The sequence below is a fragment of the Geotrypetes seraphini genome, chromosome 7 (genome assembly GCF_902459505.1).
Source record: "Geotrypetes seraphini chromosome 7, aGeoSer1.1, whole genome shotgun sequence".
In the NCBI taxonomy this organism is placed as follows: Eukaryota; Metazoa; Chordata; class Amphibia; order Gymnophiona; family Dermophiidae; genus Geotrypetes; species Geotrypetes seraphini.
In genome coordinates this window covers 146,927,513-146,944,201 of record NC_047090.1, presented here as the reverse complement: position 1 = coordinate 146,944,201, position 16,689 = coordinate 146,927,513, and the positions used below count along the sequence as shown (strand labels likewise).

The following is a 16,689-nucleotide window of genomic DNA, read 5'->3' as shown; positions in this document are numbered from 1 at the left end:
TGAGGCCCCACTTGGAGTATTGTGTTCAGTTTTGGAGACCGTATCTGGCGAAAGACGTAAGAAAACTTGAAGCGGTCCAGAGGAGGGCGACGAAAATGATAGGAGGCTTGCGCCAGAAGACGTACGAGGAGAGACTGGAAGCCCTGAATATGTATACCCTAGAGGAAAGGAGAGACAGGGGAGATATGATTCAGACGTTCAAATACTTGAAGGGTATTAACGTAGAACAAAATCTTTTCCAGAGAAAGGAAAATGGTAAAACCAGAAGACATAATTTGAGGTTGAGGGGTGGTAGATTCAGGAGCAATGTTAGGAAGTTCTACTTTATGGAGAGGGTGGTGGATGCCTGGAATGTTCTCCCGAGAGAGGTGGTGGAGAGGAAAACGGTGACTGAGTTCAAAGAAGCGTGGGATGAACACAGAGGATCTAGAATCAGAAAATAATGTTAAATACTGAACTAAGGCCAGTACTGGGCAGACTTGCAGGTCTGTGTCTGTATATGGCCGTTTGAGGGAGGATGGGCTGGAGAGGGCTTCAATGGCTGGGAGGGTTTAGATGGGCTGGAGTAAGTTTTAACGGCGATTTTGGCAGTTGGAACCCAAGCACAGTACCGAGTAGAGCTTTGGATTCTTGACCAGAAATAGTCAAGAAGAAAAAATATAAAAAATTTAAATTGAATCAGGTTGGGCAGACTGCACAGGAGACATGCAGTTCTGATTTAAGATGGTTGTGTTTCCTGTCAGTGGGAAAACTACATGGCCCCCACCCTGGACCACACCTGCCATGAAAATTTGTGGTTTCCACTGCCTTGACTGCTCCACCATTTCTATATAACAGACAGGCAGAAAGAGTCAAGCGCAGGGAAAAATATTTCATTCCCTGCAGCACCTGGTTCACTCCAGTGTATCTGTGTCAAGTGGCTGCTGTGCCATGAGTGCCCCCCCCCCAGACTGGGCTCAATAGAAGCTGGCCCTTTTGGAGCCACAGCCCCAATTACACCCCAAGCCAAAGAGATGGACCTCCAGTTTGTAGGCAATGGTGTACTGGAGGAATCGATTTCCTTACAGCCTCTTGGATTCTTTAACAGCTTATAGTAAGTAAGGAGGGAAGGCAAGACATCGGATACACAAACAGCCATGCAGGATAACTCCTAAGGATGTCCCCCAAATTACCACCCATTCTTCTCAGCATAAATTCCAGAAAACCCTCCAGCTTGGCCCAGGTGATCAAAGGTGACTCAGAGAACAATACTGGAACTGGGGCAACATTGTTCCTGCACTCACTCAGGGAAAAGTCCATGGACTGACCATGAGAGCTACTCCTGTGGGACTGGCTAACAAGGGAATTGACCCTGACCCTTGCCGCAGGAAGCCCAACCTCAAAAGGTAAAGCTGCACCAATCCAAACTGAAACCTACTGGAGGTAGAGAATACTAGAGATTTACAGAACTGCACCAATCTCTAAAGTGGCAACAATGTCACTGAAAATCTGGGGTCTCTGCCTCATCTGCTAGTTGGGGAACATGACCTACTAGTATGGGCCTACTAGTATGGACCTACTAGTATGGGCTAGTGCTGCCCGATTCAGGGAAAAATATTTTGATTCGATTTGGCCTATTGAATTGATTTTTCGATTTGATTCTCTTTTGCTGGCCAATTGGGCATTTTTTTCAAATGTTCTGGGGAGTTTATTTTGTAGCCTCTTTACCCACCTCACTCCGACACTGTGGCATAAATAAAATAAACAAAAGAGACTTCTCCTCTCTCTGATAGGTCCTAGTTCATGCTCGCTGTCTAACACTTGCTCTGGCAGGATACACATTTCAAATCTGACACACTGTAATCACAAAATAGAAAATAAAATGATTTTTTTCTATCTTTTGTTATCTGGTCATTTCATTATTCAAATCATGTTGGTCCCAGGCTCTAGTTTCTGTTGTCTTCTGTTAACTTAATTGCCAGTGCCTCCTGCCCATTTGATGTTTTCTTCTTTCTTCATGCTTACTATCCATCTTCCATCTCTGTACCTTCCCTTCCACTGCCATAGCCATCATTTCTGTTTCTTTCCCACTATCTACCATCTCTCTCTCTCTCTCTCTCTTTCTCTCCCTGCCTTGTGCCCTGGGTCAAACCTCTCTATTTCACTCCATGCAGCATCTCTCCCTTCCTCCCCTCTATTATCATGTTCATCATTTCTTACTCTTTCCCCATGTGCCATCTCTCCCTGCCCTCCACCCTATGTCCATCATTTCTCCCTCTCTTCTCCATGCATGTCTCCCTCCCCTCCATTGTATATGCAGGATTTCTCCCTCTCACCCCTTTCTACCTCTTTGTTGCATCTCCCCTTCACCACCCCATGTCCAACAATTCTTCTTTTCTCCTCTCTCCCCCCATGTGCAGCAGTTTTTTTCCATTCCTCCCTCCTATCCCTCTGAGCAGCACCTTCCAACTGACCCCTACACCATGAGATCTGACATATCTTCGGGCCTCCCAAAGCAGCAGCAGCAGCAACAGCAGCAGAGGTGGTCAGCTGGCAGAGGCAACAGTATGAACAGGTTGCTTGTGGTCCACTTTGCCAGGGCTTCCCTCTGCCGCATCATCAGTGACACGGCAGAGGGAAGGCCCCAGCGGGCAAGCCACAAGCAGTCTGTTCAGAGTGCTGCCTCTTCTGGCCACGCAGCAGGCTGCAAGCAGCCTGTCCAGAGCGTTGCCTCTGCTGGCCAGCCACCATCATTGCTGCTGCTTCTTTAGGAGACCTAAAGGTACATCAAGTCTCACTGGGTTGGGAGCGAGATTGTTGATCACTGAATCAGTGAGTCCAATTTTTTCAGTGAACGAATCAATTCAATGAAGTGAATCGGTGAATTGATTCAAATTGGCAAATCGAGCAGCACTAGTATGGGCTAGTCTAACAAGAAGTCAAGGAATGTATTTTTTCATTTCATTTATTTTATTTATATACCACCTACTAGTCATGAAAATCTACCTAGTTGATTAGGTTATAAATTCAGTAGAAAGAAAAGCACCTTGGAAAGGCTGGTAAACAGAAGCCAACAAATGGAAGAAGGTCGAGAAGCTGCAAGGGATTGGAATTTGCTAGGGATACAGAACAGCCAGAGGAGTAAGAGCTGGTTATTGTTAGGACATGCTGCAAGAAGCCTTGAGAGCCTCTGGCTTGAGGCTTGGCTTAGTGTGTGGCAGGTCTCAACTTTGAGAGACATTTTAGATGGTTGCATGGAATTTTGTGCCTACATATAAATGCATTCTTAAATCTACAACATTTCTATTCTACCTGGCCCTCCCAAGTTCAAGGCAGATTACAAAAGAACAAGTACAAATTTCACAGAATTACAATTAAAAATCCTAATGAATTATTTAAAAAACATAATCAAAACCTACACAACAAATAAAGTACATAATCAGGAACAAATAAAATAATATAATAACCTACCCACAAACAGAAATAAATCAGAACAATAGTAAAGCAAACTAAACAGATAAAAATTTACAAAGCAGCTAAGGGCTCCTTTTACAAAGGCGCGCTGGTGGTTTAACGCGCGTAATACAGCGCGCTAAACTGCCGGCCGCGCTAGCCGCTACCGCCTCCTCTTGAGCAGGCGGTAGTTTTTATGCCAGCGTGGGGGTTAACACGTGATGAAAAGTTACGTGTGTTAATCCCGCTAGCGCGGCTTGATAAAAGGAGCCCTAAGTTTTCTTTCTACCAGGGTTTAAAAATTAAGTGGGAACACTGAGTTTTCTTGGAAGATCATTTCATACCTTACTTGCTACATCACAATGGGCTCCTTTTACAAAGGTGCGCTAGCGTTTTTAGCGCGTTCTAGCCAAAAAACTACCGCCTGCTCAAGAGGAGGCGGTAGCGGCTAGCATGCGCTATTCCGCGCGTTAAGGCCCTAACATGCCTTCGTAAAAGGAGCCCAATATTTTTCTATATTAAAATTTAGGGTGGGGGCAGGGTAAATTTAACAAAACCATATCTGCTGGAACACAGAGAACTGTTAGGTACATAGACCACAGCATGATCACCTGTACATACTGGGAGCAGACAATAGAAGATTACGTAGATAGGAAGAAATAATTTAAAAATATATCATGGCCTGAATGGGAAGCTAATAAAGTTACATCAAAAAACTGGAGTAGGCCTCTCCCATCTCGACCTGCCCATAACTAGCTTTGCCGCTGTATTTTGTAATACAGCACTCATAATAATAATAATAACTTTATTTTTGTATACCGCAATACCACAAAACAGTTCAGAGCGGTTTACAGGATAAGAGACTGTACATTAACAGTGAAGTTACATCAAGGTTACAGCGAAGTTAACATCGAGGTTACAGCATATCAAGAAGACAGTTCAGGGCGATTTATACAATGTAGGTGCAGAGAGTTAGTTAGCAGTTATATGGTATAAACCAGTGATAATTACAAAAATGATCCAGTAACTGTTGCATGGGGGGAGGGGAAGGGAGAGGGAGATAGGCAAGGGATTATTAGTTCGGTAGGGGAGGAGCGGGGGTTAGAGGAATTTGTCAAAGAGGTATGTTTTGAGCGATTTCCTGAACGATTGATAAGTAGGGGCAAGAGAGATGAGAGTGGACAGGCAGTCATTCCATTTGCCAGCCTGGAAGGAGAGGGTCCTGTCGAAGAATCTTTTGTGGATGCATCCTTTTGGGGAGGGGTAGGCAAACAGGTGTGCATTACGTGTACGGTTAGAACCTGGGAAGGTGAAGTGGCGTGACAGATATATCGGGGCTGAGCCAGTTAGGGTTTTGAAGCAGAGGCAGGCGAATTTGAAGATGATCCTTGCTTCGAACGGTAGCCAGTGAAGTTTCCTGTAGAAAGGGCTGATGTGGTCTGATTTTTTGAGCCCGTAGATGAGGCGGACGGCGGTGTTCTGGATAAGTCGTAGTCGTTTAGTGGTTTTCTTGTAGGAGCCCAGGTATATGATATTGCAGTAATCCAGGGAGTTTAGAATTAAGGATTGGACCAGCAAACTGAAGGTGGGGAAATCAAAGTAATGTTTGATGGAGCGGAGTTTCCAAAGGGTGGAAAAGCATTTTTTTGATCTGGGTGTTAGTGTGATCTTCTAGAGTGAGGCATCGGTCCAATATGACTCCGAGGATTTTTATGGTAGAGTTGATTGGATACGTTAAACCATTGAGTTGCAGGGTGGTGGACGTTAGTTTGTGGTTGGGACTTGCAAGGAAGAACTTGGTTTTTTCTGGGTTTAGTTTCAGTGGTAGATGTCTTATGGAAGGAATTCTCTATTAAGTAATAGACCTGGAAAATGAATTAAAAAAAAATATTGTTCCTGCAAGTATGAGGATGAAGGGCCAAACATATTTTGTGGATGAAAAATGGCAGATTATTTTTCACTAGTATCAATATTTAGATTCACTTCTATAGGCAGTGCGAAAAAGGGAACCAAAGATGGCTTGGAAAAGGAACCAGTGATCCAACAAGTAATTGTTCTGGACATATTAAGCACAAGTTTGTGGTCTACAAGCCATTGAGATAGGGCCGGTAAGCAAGACTGAAGGCAACTCAGATCTGGATAATAGGGAGAACTGAGGAAGATCAAGATGATGTCATCAGCATAGATAAAGACTATTGAAACTCTAAAGCAACATAGCATGTGGACTCAAAAAGATATTAAAACAACAATGGGGATAAAACTAAGCCCTATGATACCTCACAATGAAGAGGGGTAGCCACTGAATATATATAATATGTAAACTGCTTTGATTGTAAACATAGAAAGGCAGCATATCATATCCCATTCCCAATAGAATGCTGCTGCTAATCATCCACTCCAGGCTTGATACATAATTTAAATATTTGGGAGTTCAAATTCATATGGAGAAAGAAAAAAGCTAGAACCAGTTATGAAACCTAAAGAGGAAGGAAGTTTAGGTTTCCCAAATTTCAAATATTATTGGTGTGCTATATTGAGATCTTTACTTCAATGGAGAAATACAAGTCTGAAGCCCACCGGGTTAGGTTAGAAGAAGCTTGTAGATTAAAATCTGAAGTTGATTCTGGAAGTGTTTATTCAATCAGGAGATGCATAAAGATGATAAAGTAAACATGTAGAAATTACTAACTTACCAGCTTTATTTTATTTTTTTGAATAACATCTTTATTATCCTTCTGATACAACTCCATTTTCTTTTTGGTGTTCTCCAGATCCACATTGTTAGTCAAGTTAAAAACTAAAGAAAAATTTGGGGCAGGGGAAGAAGGGAGAAAAAAACACCAGAAATTGACATTAACATTTGGACAGTAGTCATGATCACACATTAATTTCCATCTGACCTAGTCTCAGAGCCCAACCCAGAATTTGTTCTTAAAATCAGCCCCTGGTATTTGCAGTTAGTTAAATAAAGGCCAGAAATACATTATAAAAGAGAAACCTTCAGATACACTTCTCCCTCTGTATTTGCGGTTTCATCAATTGCAGTTTCGATTATTCACGATTTTTAGCTTGCTGGCTCATTCCCCCCTCTCCCCCTGAAATGACGTTAGCTTGCATAGAGAAATCGCTGATTCCCAGCACTTTCTTCACCGTGTTTTGTCTCTCCTTCAGGAACAGGCCAGGTCTCCCACCATGTTATTCGCGGTTCCACCATATTCACGATGTTTTTTAATAGAAAACAGCAAATAACATATGAAAAAATTATTTGCGTTTTTTTTTCTGTGTTTGCGGTTCTGTTAATCCCCTATCAGCGAATACGGAGGGAGAAGTATAGACGCTTCATAAAGTGTAAGGAAAGAAAGATATACCATATACAAAATATCAAATTACTACATCTCATTCTGATGAAAAGAAAAAGTTTACATACCACTATGACCAGTCATGACAGTTCTAATGCTTGGGACATTGTAGCTTAATTCTCTAGTGAAAAATAAGGATGTAATTCCTGAATCTATTCTAAGTTTACAAAATGACACCCAAACCAAAGTCAGTTCTCGACTCCAAGTTCTCCTGACTCCAATCTCTACCATTATCTTCATATCCCTCAGGCCTAGCCTTACTCTTTACCACACAACCTCCAACTGTAGTCTGGGCCATACAACCAATCCTTTACTTGCAACAATAACACATTCAATATATCCCACCTTTCTGTTCCCTCATACACTGGAAACAGTCAATCATCATCCATATAAATACAGTAATTAATGTCCTCTTTATAAGAATCTCTCACACAACAACCTTAAATAAATACAGAATAAAGATGGCAAAACTACCAACTCCTTAAGGACACTGCTCACTGAGATTCAGGAATTAAGATCTAACAATATTCTTGGAGGCCTTACCTCCAAACAGAACAGCATCCATATACCACAACCCACTCCAATTATCCACCTCTGCTGCAGCAAAAGGGAGCGAGCCGCCATATCAAAAACTGGTTAAATCCAACTAGAATCACCCTTCAACTGTTATCTATTTGATAATGTAAGTTATCAAAATGTGTTGTCAATACATTCTCTATACCATGAACTTTCAGAAACCCTGATAACTCATTCAACCTAGGCCCAGAAATTCCGTCAGTTCATCTCACCTTACTTTCATAAGAACTTTCCCTAAAAACTACAGTAGCAACTGGACAATAGTTTGGCAAATCCATCCCATTTCAACACAGGGTTCACTGCTATGGTCTTCAACTCATAAGGGAACATTTCCCTCCACCCTCAATACAATCTGTAAAATAGCCTCTGTTCCCTCCAACACTGACAACTCAATGAGATATAGCTAGTTATTCTTCTCCATTATAACAAGACACCTGTGTAAGAATTCCAAATGACAACATAGGTACCTATATGCTTGTACATAATAGGGCCCCAGAACCAGTCCTAATAGAATGCAAATACTCACACAAATTTTCACCTACTCCCAAAATGTATGTTTTCCAGTGTACTTTATAAAACACGCATCTACATAGTAACATAGTAGATGACAGCAGATAAAGACCCGATTGGTCCATCCAGTCTGCCCAACCTGATTCAATTTAAATTTTTTCTTCTTAGCTATTTCTGGGCAAGAATCCAAAGCTCTACCCGGTACTGTGCTTGGGTTCCAACTGCCAAAATCTCCGTCAAAACCTACTCCAGCCCATCTACACCCTCCCAGCCATTGAAGCCCTCTCCAGCCCATCCTCCCCCAAACAGCCATATAGAGACCGTGCAAGTCTGCTCAGTACTGGCCTTAGTTCAATATTTAATATTATTTTCTGATTCTAGATCCTCTGTGTTCATCCCACGCTTCTTTGAACTCAGTCACCATTTTCCTCTCCACCACCTCTCTCTCGGGAGTGCATTCCAGGCATCCACCACCCTCTCCATAAAGTAGAACTTCCTAACATTGCTCCTGAATCTACCACCCCTCAACCTCAAATTATGTCTTCTGGTTTTACCATTTTCCTTTCTCTGGAAAAGATTTTGTTCTACGTTAATACCCTTCAAGTATTTGAACGTCTGAATCATATCTCCCCTGTCCCTCCTTTCCTACATATTCAGGGCTTCCAGTCTCTCCTCATACGTCTTCTGGCGCAAGCCTCCTATCATTTTTGTCGCCCTCCTCTGGACCGTTACATCACACTTCGACCTCTGCTCCATATAAACCTCACATACACATCCCAAATCACACATGTGCAGATAGCATAAAAAGTAACTACACTTTTCCACACAAGTATGCAGTTATGCAATTTTATAAAAGCAGTTCTTATATGCTGAAAAGGCTTTGCAAAAATTACCTCCTTAAAGTAAGACAAAGTGATCACCTTTAGCAGGGTATATATATAAAAATATTTTGCCTGGTTCCTTTAATATACTTTAATACAGTATCAGTGAATTGTCTGGACTGGTCTAGAAGGATGGGAATGAGTCATTTATTCCTTTCTTATTATTTAGTACTGAAAAACTATTCCTCATTTTCCCATGGTGTCTTTGTGGTTCAACTTACTTCCTGATAGCATCAGCACAGAAAGTTCCATATGCTAAATAACAGATGCATGCAGATGTAAGAACAATGAGGTTAACAGAGGTTCACATGAAAGCTAAAATCGTACAGGGGGAAAGGGTCTTTCCTTGGTGCTTGAACACAAAGTAAGCAAGACCTACACTCTACAGGTTGTAGCTATGAAAGCCAACAGATGAATAACTTAATAAGTATAAAAATATAAAAATATAAAACCTCACTTTCAAAAGTGGGGTCTATTTACATTTCTATTTACTCTTTGACCAAAAGGAGGGGTTTACTTACAGCCCTTCTTACAACTAAAACTACTAAAAAAAATTATGAATAAAGCAAAACAGATGGTTATATGGCAAAGGTTTAAAAGCAGCAGATTTCATTTTTCCTCATAAAGCATAAAATCCCTTGATAGAAGGGGCCTTGAGCCCTTAGGGCAAAGAAACAGAAGCTGATTTGTATGTGGCAATTATTTGCCTCCTTATTCATCTGGTACTGGTTGCTTTAGTGGTTACCCTGCCCTTTGACAGCTGTTGAAACATGACAAAAAGCCATTGTTTCTTCAGTTCTATCTATATAAATAAAGCACAGCAATCTCCATGACACTCTCCCTCTTCAATAAGAGGTTCTTATGATTCGTAAAAAATGGAGTTAGGGAAGCCTGTTCAATAATGAGAAATAAACCTTAAGACTACTTCAACAAATCAGGAATCTCGGATGAACTTTATTTTAGGAAATATACTCATGGAATGCTGGTGCCTGAGCCAGCCTGCTTTCTTCCTCACCAGTCCCCAAGTTGTAACTTAAAACCAAAGAATGGCACTTAGGCCCAGGTTCTGCAAATGGTGCCATAATCAGCCGGTGCCTACAAAAATAGCACCAGTCGCATGTCAATCATGATATGGCACCGTTTTGCAAAATCACAGCTATCGTTAAAGGTAGGCACCAGAAATGTAGAACAGGGTTTTAAAGGCCTACATTTCTGGCACCTGTTTTTGACTGAGAATCGCGCCTAATGGTGCCTAAAGACATTTTCGGCATAAACCACGCCTACAATGTCTTTGGGTATCCTACATAATCGTGATAGTGGTGCTGTTTTTATAGGTGCCTAAAGGTGTCATTAACGATACAATTACCGTGTTGATTAACACCGATTAAATCAATTAAGTCAGGCAGCAATAGGATGCCTATCACCACCTAACTTACAGCGCCGTTTGTAGAATATGGTCCTTAGAGCAGTTTGTTCGGGTTTTGAAAAGCGTTGAGCTCGGGGCCAAGTCTGGAGGGCATCTGCACATGTGTAGATGCAATGTGATGATGTCATCACATCGCATCCACGCAGAAGCCCTCCAGACACGGCCCCGAAGAGACGAGGTTTGTGTGGGGCCAGGGTTGGGGGTGGCGGGACTGTGGGTGGAACTGGGTGGGGCCACATGTCCTCTTTTTTTTTTTTTTTATCTGGTAACCCTAGTTGTGGAGGACTAGTTTTGTGGATGGGATCATTTGAGGGGTGATGGAGCATTTGCAGGTGTTAATTTTGTGTGGGTAGATCAGCTGGAATCAATTTTTTTTAAGTGGGGCGATTTGCAGAAGGTAGTTTTAGAGGCTGGAACAGTTCAGTGATGGAGTGGCAATTGCAGGGATAGTTTTGGGGAATGAGACTATTTGCAGGGGGTGTGGTAGTTGTAGCAGATTGTCTTTTAGGATGGGGCAGCTGTAGGAGGGTAATTTGGGGGTGTGGAATGGTGTGGCAATTGTAAAAGGTAGATTTTGGCTGTGGCAGTTGAAAGAAGGTGTAATTTTTGAGTGGTAGGAGCAATTGGGGGGGGGGGTCATAAAGCAAGGAATTCCCCTTTTAAACTGCCTTTCCTTGATCTCTAACTGCTACATTTCGCTCCAACTAAGTTTCTATGCTACAGAAGCTGATACTCCTCCTCCCATAGAAATGCACTGGGCATTTTTGAGGGAAGGGGCTTGTTTATCTGGAACCCCAAATCTGTTTTGGCCCATTTTTTTAATGCAATGTGTCTTTTTTTACTGTATTATCTCCCCACATGCCAAGTTTCAACCCATTTTGTTAAATTTCAGAGAGCTAGCTTTGTTCCCATATCAGACAGATAAGTATTCTTGACCCATTTGCATAAATCTTTCCAACTTCCATCGAGTTGAAAAGAGTAAACTAGGCACAAAATTTCAAACCACGGCTTCCTCTCAAGCTTCCAAGTTCCCCGTACAATTCATGCCAGACTTTTTCTTACCAAGATGACAAAAATGGCCTCACAATAAGGGTTCCTATCATGTCTGTGCTACCTCTCTCCAAGACTACTGCAACACTGGATATGGGAAAAAACCACTGGTGCTTTAGGGGAGAGGGAGAAAAAAATGGGATCTGATAGAAGCTATGTAGAAGAATGACAAAGCTAGGAATAAACAGAAGAATGAAGTTGAGGAATGAAAAAAAGTGTGAATAAAGAGCAAAGCACATTTACAGTATATTGAAGTGACTCAGTTCAATAAAATAGTACTTACAAAATAGTGTTATTTGCCATCTGGCTTTCTGCAAGTGCATACACTGGATTGTGAGATTTGACCTATAAATAACCCATGGTAGTCCCTTTTCTACTGAGATCATAACCACACAAAAACCTGAGTTATTTTTTGTGAGAATCAAGTATTACTGGTAGGCAGGAAAGAATGGCGTAATTGACCAAACAAGTCTGGAAACTCTTTAGAAACTGAATATATCAGGTAAGATCACTGTTACATACTGTAAACCAATTAAGCTATGCTCACCCAAGAAAACTGCCCTCATCTAAATATGGCAGGCAAAGCTGTACAATTTTTACTTAATCCACATAAGAGCAAATTACACTGCTCTACAGAGAAAGGAAGGCAGATCCAATCCATGCACTTTGCATTTTGCTAGTACTTCTAGAGTCCACAATACTTTAAATAGCTAAAATCAATCACTTTTCAAGTTCCCTGGTGAACTCACCATTTCATGTTATACACAGAGGAAATTTTAGAACTGTCTATATATGTGTTCGTACTTTGCTATATTTTTCTCTTTCCTATTCTCAATGGCATGCCTTTCCATTTCACTTTTTATTTTCTTGTAACCACTTTGCTCTACTTGTGGAAAGGCAATATATAAAATGCAACAACCCATAAGCCATAAGTGTGTGTGGCCATTATAAAAGCAATTCTATAACTGGGCACATGCAGTTATGCACGCTTTATTCACAAAAGCAAAGCAAAAAAAAAAAAAAAAGAGCACTTACACGTGTAAGTGCATTACACACTATAAGATAGCTTATACCATATATACCTGAATATAAGTCAATCTAAACATAAATTGAGACCCCCATTTTCCCCCCAAAATGGAAGAAAAATGGTTGACTGGAATATAAGATGGGGGCTTAATATTCAAGTGCCATGTTCTGCCAGGATCTGCACCCAGTGTCCCCTCCGTCACGCCCTCCCCTGCAAGGTTCTGCTCTCAGCCCCCATCCCTCCCTGCCCTGCACTCAGTCCCATTCCCTACCAGGCTGTGAACCAAGCTCCCTTCCCTGCCAGGCTCTGAATACTGTCTCCCCTCCCTGCCAGGCTCTGAACATTGTCCCACCTTCCTTCCCTGTACCCTCTTCCCCCAACCCAAAGAGCCAACCTCATCAGTGATGTTACAATGGCTTGATTGCCCCGTACTCCCCTCTGCCCTCTAACCCAGCCAGCAGTTTAACCCTTCCCCTTAACTTAAACCACCTAATGGTAGGCAGGGATAGGAGGAATCCCTCCCGTCTCCTGCCCCGGCCGACACTAACAATTACCACCCTCCCTCGCGTACCTGTTGGTTCCCTGGTGGTCCAGTGTGTGTCCCGCGCTGAAATCCTCCAGAAGATTGTAAATGTAAATAGCCAGCGGCACACCCAGGCTTTTTGTGCTGCCAGCCAGCCCTGCACCCCTCCTTGATAGGCTGTCGCAAATTCTCACGGGATTCGCAGTTCTCACGGCAGCCTATCAAGGAGCGGTGCAGGACCGGCTGGCAGCATGAAAAGCTCGTTGCTGCGTGCTGGTCTGGGTGCGCCACTGGCTACTTACATTTACAATCTTCTGGAGGATTTCAGCGCAAGATACACGCTGAACCACCAGGGAGCCAACAGGTAATCAAGGGAGGGAGGGTGGTAATTGTTAGTCGGCCTAAGGCAGGCCTGCAGGAAGTCCGGGAGAGTTTTGGGTGGGACCCCCATTTTAGGGCAAATTTTTTGGCCCAAAAATCCCGGTTTATATTTGAGTATTTATGGTAAGTAATATGGTGTATAATTGCAAAGGGGTGTACACATGAGTGGAGCATGGGAAGGGCATGGGCACATTTCCAACATATGCACGCAATTTAAAGATTATACACTGCGTGGCACATTTAGGCGCTCCAATTTACCTTGCATAAATGGTCATGCCTAAATTTAGCAGAGAAAACAGAAAAACAAAATCTTTCCGTAAATAAGACAACAGCAAAAGAAGAGGCAGAGTAGACAGCAAACCAATGGAAACAATCACTAGTCTGGCTTTATTGGTATGATAAAAGTTCAAATGACTCGACATGACCTGTGTTTCGGCCTACAGGTCTGCATTAGGAGTCAAACTAAATAAAAACAGGCTAAAACATTTATAAATTACATACATCAATAATATATACATGTAGAAACTACTAATGAAAATAGAGGTCGGTGCTGGGACCAATTCTATTTACCGTATTTTCGCGGATATAACGCGCGCGTTATACGTGATTTTACGTACCGCGCATACCCCTCGCGCGTTATATGCCTGAGCGCGGTATACAAAAGTTTTTAAACATAGTTCCCACCCCGCCCGACGCCCGATTCACCCCCCCAGCAGGACCGCTCGCACCCCCACCCCGAACGACCGCTCGCACGCGCTCCCACCCGCACCCGCATCCACGATCGGAGCAAGAGGGAGCCCAAGCCCTCTTGCCCGGCCGACTCCCCGACGTCCGATACATCCCCCCCCCCGGCAGGACCACTCGCACCCTCACCCCGAAGGACCGCCGACTCCCCAACAATATCGGGCCAGGAGGGAGCCCAAACCCTCCTGGCCACGGCGACCCCCTAACCCCACCCCGCACTACATTACGGGCAGGAGGGATCCCAGGCCCTCCTGCCCTCGACGCAAACCCCCTCCCCCCAACGACCGCCCCCCCCCAAGAACCTCCGCCCGTCCCCCAGCCGACCCGCGACCCCCCTGGCCGACCCCCACGACACCCCCACTCGCCTTCCCCGTACTTTGTGTAGTTGGGCCAGAAGGGAGCCCAAACCCTCCTGGCCACGGCGACCCCCTAACCCCACCCCGCACTACATTACGGGCAGGAGGGATCCCCGGCCCTCCTGCCCTCGACGCAAACCCCCCCCCCCCCAACGCCCGCCCCCCCCAAGAACCTCCGACCGCCCCACCAGCCGACCCGCGACCCCCCTGGCCGACCCCCACGACCCTCCCACCCCCCTTCCCCGTACCTTTGGAAGTTGGCCGGACAGACGGGAGCCAAACCCGCCTGTCCGGCAGGCAGCCAACGAAGGAATGAGGCCGGATTGGCCCATCCGTCCTAAAGCTCCGCCTACTGGTGGGGCCTAAGGCGCGTGGGCCAATCAGAATAGGCCCTGGAGCCTTAGGTCCCACCTGGGGGCGCGGCCTGAGGCACATGGGCCAAACCCGACCATGTGTCTCAGGCCGCGCCCCCAGGTGGGACCTAAGGCTCCAGGGCCTATTCTGATTGGCCCACGCGCCTTAGGCCCCACCAGTAGGCGGAGCTTTAGGACGGATGGGCCAATCCGGCCTCATTCCTTCGTTGGCTGCCTGCCGGACAGGCGGGTTTGGCTCCCGTCTGTCCGGCCAACTTCCAAAGGTACGGGGAAGGGGGGTGGGGGGTCGTGGGGGTCGGCCAGGGGGGTCGCGGGTCGGCTGGGGGGGAGGGGGGTTTGCGTCGAGGGCAGGAGGACCTGGGATCCCTCCTGCCCGTAATGTAGTGTGGGGTGGGGTTAGGGGGTCGCCGTGGCCAGGAGGATTTGTGCTCCCTCCTGGCCCAATATTGTCGGGGAGTCGGCGGTCCTTCGGGGTGGGGGTGCGAGTGGTCCTGCCGAGGGGGGAGAAGAATCGGACGTCGAGGGGGGGCATCAGGCTTTCAGGATGGGGACAGGACTTCAAGGGGGGACAGGCAGATCTTCAAGGGGGACAGGCAGACCTTCAAGGGGGACAGGACTTCAAGGGGGGACAGGCAGACCTTCAAGGGGGGACAGGCAGACCTTCAAGGGGGGACAGGACTTCAAGGGGGACAGGCACGGAGAGGCGGGGCAGTGCACCGAAAGTCAGGGCGGGTGAACGGTGAGTCGGGGCAACCAGAGGAGAGTCGGGGCAGTGCACCGAAAGTCAGGGTGAGTCGGGGCAACCAGAGGAGAGTCGGGGCAGTGCACCGAAAGTCAGGGTGAGTCGGGGCAACCAGATGAGAGTCGGGGAGGGCGAAAGGAGAGTCGGGGTGGCCAGAGGAGAGTCGGGGAGAGCGAAAGGAGAGTCGGGGTGGCCAGAGGAGAGTCGGGCAGCATGCGCGTTATATGCCTGAGCGCGGTATAGAAAAGTTTTTGTACATATCATCGTGATTTCTGCGCGCTATACCCCTGTGCGCGTTTTACAATGGTGCGCGTTATATCCGCGAAAATACGGTAATATGTTTGTGAGCAACATTGCTGAAGGGTTAGAACATGGAGGCACCAATTTAGATTTAGGACAATCCAATTTATCTTCTGCTAAATAATTAGAACCTAGAAGTAAGAAACGCATTCGTAGTGTGTCTAGGGAATTGTTCACATCTCCACTGACAAGCCCAGTTCCTAGGTGATTGTTTCCATTGCTTTGCTGTCTACACTGTCTCTTCTGTTGCATGCCTAAATTTAGGCACATGGCTGCAGATTTACAATCCTCACAAAGAAACAGGAGATACTTCCTTCCCAAAATAGGAAAGCAAAAACAGCAGCGAAGGTAACCTGGGGTGCTCAATTTCTTTATTATGTATAGTAAATCGACATGATCGTGTTTCGGCCAAAAGGGCCTGCTTCAGGAACCTAAAATTAAAATTTAAATAACATGAATATACTCAAAGTAACATAAAAAACATATAAACAATGTGTGTGAATGGTGTAAAACAAATATAAAACTCTAATTTTGTGAACTGACAAGAGGGGGCGCTATTTTAGAATTTGTCCTCAGTGGAATGCAAGGCATAGTAAAGGAGTTAACTGTGTTGGGTCCACTGGGAAACAGTGATCATAACGTGATAAAATTTGAGCTGATACCGGGAGTGACTTTGCAAAAGAAATCTACTGTTAAGGTATTTAATTTTCAAAAGGGCGACTATAATAAAATGAGGAAAATGGTTAAAAAGAAGCTAATAGGATCAGTTGCAAAGGTTAGGACTGTAAACCAGGCGTGCATGTTATTTAAAAATACCATCATGGAAGCCCAGACCAGATATATTCCACATATTAATAAAGGTTGAAAAAGGAGGAAACAAGAGCTGGCATGGTTAGAGCCAAAAAACATCCTTTAAAGAATGGAAAAAGGAAACAAAAGAAGAAAATAAGAAGAGACATAAGCACTGGCATGTTAGATGCAAAGCACTGATAAAGAAAGAGAAAGAAT

At 44.6% G+C, this 16,689-nt stretch overlaps 1 protein-coding gene across 1 annotated transcript in view; it reads right to left on the bottom strand.

The window, feature by feature from the left end:
* Positions 1-16,689, bottom strand: part of MNAT1 (MNAT1 component of CDK activating kinase) — a 294,602-nt gene that overhangs the window by 173,261 nt on the left and 104,652 nt on the right. The window contains exon 5 of the mRNA XM_033951181.1: positions 6,126-6,229. Coding sequence (XP_033807072.1) covers positions 6,126-6,229 — 104 coding nt within the window. The remainder of the gene's footprint in view (positions 1-6,125; positions 6,230-16,689) is intronic.